Consider the following 4,097-nt stretch of genomic DNA (forward strand, 5'->3'; position numbering starts at 1 on the left):
AATAACCAAACATCCAATAGCTTTTGTTTACAGAGAGGCACTAGGCAGGGATGTCCACTATCCCTCTCACTGTTTGCTATTTTCGTTGAACCTTTTGCGGCTGCGATTAGGCAAGCTGCAGAAATTAAAGGCATACAATGTAGGAACATAGAACATAAAATGTCTTTATGTAGATGATGTTTTGCTTTTTCTTCAGCATTCAGAAAACACACTATCTAAGGTTATAGAATTAATAAACTCTTTTTCAAAAGTATCTGACTATTCTATGAATTGGTTAAAATCTACAGTTCTTCCAATTAACTGTGTTTTGAACAATTCTCTTAATACACGGCTGCAGTCAGGTAATATTACTGCAAAAGCATGTGGTGCAGCCTGAGGTAGTATGGTGGCGCCTGCTGATGATGCTTAACTCAGCTGACGGACAGTTACATAGGCCATGGTAGGAGGAGCTGCAGTGGAGTTTGTAAGCTGTGTCTGGGTCAGCGGACTTGCTGTGGCAGGAGGCTGAGATTGGGGAGCCGATTGGACTTGGGTTAATGGTGGGCTGTTTGAGACAGTAGGATCAGCTACTGATGTGGGTCATGGTAGTACTCCCATAGCATTAGCTGGCAAACGAGGGTTGAACTCTCTTTTGCTGTGTGACCTGAAGGGAGCAAGGCTACTTGTGTCCTCCATCAGAAGGGATGTAATGAGAGCAGCTTTCTCTAATTCAATCTCCTTCTCTTTCAGTTTGCGTTGCAACATTAGCTGTCTGGTAATTGTCTCTTTAGCTTTTAATGCAGCCTCTGCCTCCTCTTCAAACGTGCAGTTCTGTATTTCTTGTTCTCTTAAAAGTTCCTCCCTTTTACTGAGGTTGTTTGTCCAGACATTGGTACTGTTCATTCATCAGGCTTTCTTCCATTATCTGTCTCTGCACTTCTGCTAACTCCATGTGCTTTACTTTCTCCTCCAATTTTGCTGAAACAGACAGTCCTTCATTGTTGGACTTCCTCATTGACGAGCAGGTACTACCCTGAGTTTTGGCATTACTACGATGGGATAAAGCTCTACTGTGCTGAGAAGTGGATGAGCGGCTTTGGTAGGATGGTGTCCTTCTATGAGGTATGGCTCCAGTAGTTGCAGCTACAGCCAATGTAGGTTGATCTGTAGGTTGAGCTCTGGGCTAAGCTGGAGCCTGAGCTGTGGATTTGGGGACAGGTTGAGGTTGAKATCCAACTTCMYAGTCATCAAGATGCACTGGTAGATGTCTCTCCTGCTGGGATCTAGGACACACTGCTGGGTMTGCAGAGGGTTGTTCTGACTCCATATTGTCTTCAGATGACTATGAAATCCGSCTCGAAGGACCATGAATTAGAGYGGGCACTCTGAATATTATTTGCTGATCTGATAATTTCTTGGGACAGGGACTCCGGTCAGAGAGTATGGGCACKGAGAGACATTTGCAGACTTTAATGAGAAGTTAGACAGCTGGTAGTAGTAGGTAATGTGTGTGTGGTCTATAATAAACAAATATAAATACCAACATTAGAAAAATGTACAATAAATGTGTGATCTTTATATCAYAATAAAGATTAAACAAAAACAAATATACATGAACTTGTCTAAAGAGTATACAGGTGCTGGTCATAAAATTAGAATATCATGAANAGTAAACTACAAAAAATTATTTAACATGCAAATTAAAATATAGCTGTATCTGCAACTGTATTTGATAATGTTTTGAACTTTTAAAATACTGCATGGTAAAACCAGAGGCTGCACTTCATATTAGTGAAAAACTTTGGCATTTTTTGATGGGTTACCTTCATTTTTGACTTCTACTTTTAATCTAAAATAGGCTTCCATTCTCAGCAGGTTTCTAAGGTTCTTCTTCAATGTATTAAAAAATGTTGTTAAACATCTGAGTGGTGCACTACCACTACTAGTRGTGAGAMAGTGTATTGCACCTTATTCAAAATCAATGCAGTCCCACGGCCCTCTGCGGCACAAAGTTAAAAACTGTTGTTCTTTTGAGGCCCTCAAGATGGCACTCGCGGGGCCCATAGGTTAAGAATCCCTGGTCTAGAGTGAATAAAGATAATTTTAGGCTTTGGGACAGTTAGTTTTTGTGCATTTTCTAGATTTTCTGAAATTATGACAACGGATTCCACCCCATCTCGTCAATAACTGACGCTAAGGGGGGTACCCGACATGTCAAAATCGGACGCAGAGGGAACCTTGGAAAAACATCAACATGTGACGACTTGGGGTTGCCTTATCTTCTGTCCTTTTAAAATATACAGTTCACCTTCCTTTATTGATAGAACAGAGGAAAATATAGCCGACTGTGAACAAGTCCTTACAAGAACTGTATATACAGTTAAAAACCCATAGGAAAAAATACACTGATTTCTACGAAGAACAGTTTATTGTTGGATAGACATTACCAAGAGACACAGTGATCTGATATGCAAATATCTGACATGAYTTAACTGACACCACAGTTGTTACTGTATAAYATTGTTTTTCTAACCTGTAGAACAGATGTGTCCARTACAGGTCTTAAAAGATCTTTATTCTGCATGATTTAKTGCCACATAAAGTTTTGACTCAGGGGACAAGTTGCACGAATTGTATTTCACAAGCCTCTCCAGTTAAAGGTTGTTCGAGCTTCACAGCTGTTTATGTAGCTTTGCAGAGATAAGCTCTGTTGTCTGTGTCTGCTGAGTACATCGAGAGGTTTCACAGTTATTTCAMMATGGACCTTTTCAACTCAGCTCTTGGAAGAAATATCACATTTATTCGTCCTGCTTTTTTTACAATMAGTGGATTTCTTGGTATACCTTATGTGAAGTATTATTATGTGTTTCTATTTTTTGTCTATATTGTTTCAGTGCTTGGAAACACAGCTGTTATGGCTGTAATATATCTGGATCATAACCTAAGAACTGCAAAGTATATTGCTGTTTTCAACCTGGCCTTTGTGGACCTGTCAGAAAGCACTGCTCTGGTGCCAAAAGTGCTTGATATCTTTTTATTTGATCACTTTAATATTCCCTACAATGACTGTTTAACATTTCTTTTCTTCAGCTTCACTTTTCTTTTTATGCAAGCTCTTAATCTAGTTGTTCTCTGTTATGATCGACTGATGGCCATCATGTTTCCTTTGCAGTATCATACAAAGGTTACCAATAGGGTAATGTTGTCTTTGATTGGCTTTTTCTGGATCTTTGTTATAATTTSTCTTTTRATTACAGTTGGTTTTGTCACCAGACTTTCYTTYTGTRAGTCTGWKGTTATTAACAGTTATTTCTGTGACCATGGTCAGATATACAGACTTGCATGTAATGATAATTWTCCYARYKWTRYYATTGSYTATTTYTTTMMAKTTCTTYTTTWTTGGMTWCCTTTTRCARTCATCYTGWGYAGTTATMTTTGYATTGGCTATGCTTTGTCTAAAGTAGCCACAGCTCAAGAAAGAATGAAGGCCTTTAAAACGTGCACAGCTCATCTTTCATTAGTTGCAATCAATTTTGTCCCAATATTAATCACATTTACCATGGGWGGAAACATACACCCAAATGCCAGGATCATAAACCTGTCTTTGAGCTCAGTGATTCCACCCATGTTAAATCCAATAATTTATGTTCTGCAAACACAAGAAATCAAATTATCCTTGAAAAGAATTTTCAAATTTAAGAGTAAATCAAAAATTATGTTTAAGTAAATTTTATCTAGGGTACTATTGAAAACCTTCCCTTCATTACTGCAGTATGGTTTGCTGTAAATCATGATTTTATTGTTGTGGAACCTTAGCAAATACAAATATATTAAAATTTGCACATAGTTATTTATAAGTAATGACATTTTATTTTTGAATTATGTAACTATAATGAGTTAGTAAATACAGTAAAATAAGTGGGTTTATTGGTGTAGTTTCTGTAGAGTATTGCTATGTCTTGCTTCTTTTTATCTACATTGCTTCAGTTTTTGGAAACACTGTTATGATTGTAGCATACTGTATGTTGTTCTAATAGGATTGACTTTTGTTCATTTTACAGCTGCATGATTAAATAAATGTTATTAAAAGAATTATGTTTTCTTTGAAAACCAATTTC

At 37.5% G+C, this 4,097-nt stretch overlaps 1 protein-coding gene across 1 annotated transcript; it reads left to right on the plus strand.

Moving 5' to 3' along the window:
• The first annotated feature begins 2,641 nt into the window (after positions 1-2,641).
• On the plus strand, positions 2,642-3,706 carry LOC106514026 (olfactory receptor 1-like). Its single transcript, XM_014003102.1, has one exon. The coding sequence runs from the start codon at positions 2,738-2,740 to the stop codon at positions 3,704-3,706; it is 969 nt and encodes a 322-aa protein (XP_013858556.1). The 5' UTR covers positions 2,642-2,737.
• The last annotated feature ends 391 nt before the right edge of the window (positions 3,707-4,097 follow it).

This window comes from Austrofundulus limnaeus, unplaced genomic scaffold (assembly GCF_001266775.1).
Source record: "Austrofundulus limnaeus strain Quisiro unplaced genomic scaffold, Austrofundulus_limnaeus-1.0 Scaffold17, whole genome shotgun sequence".
Classification (NCBI taxonomy): Eukaryota; Metazoa; Chordata; class Actinopteri; order Cyprinodontiformes; family Rivulidae; genus Austrofundulus; species Austrofundulus limnaeus.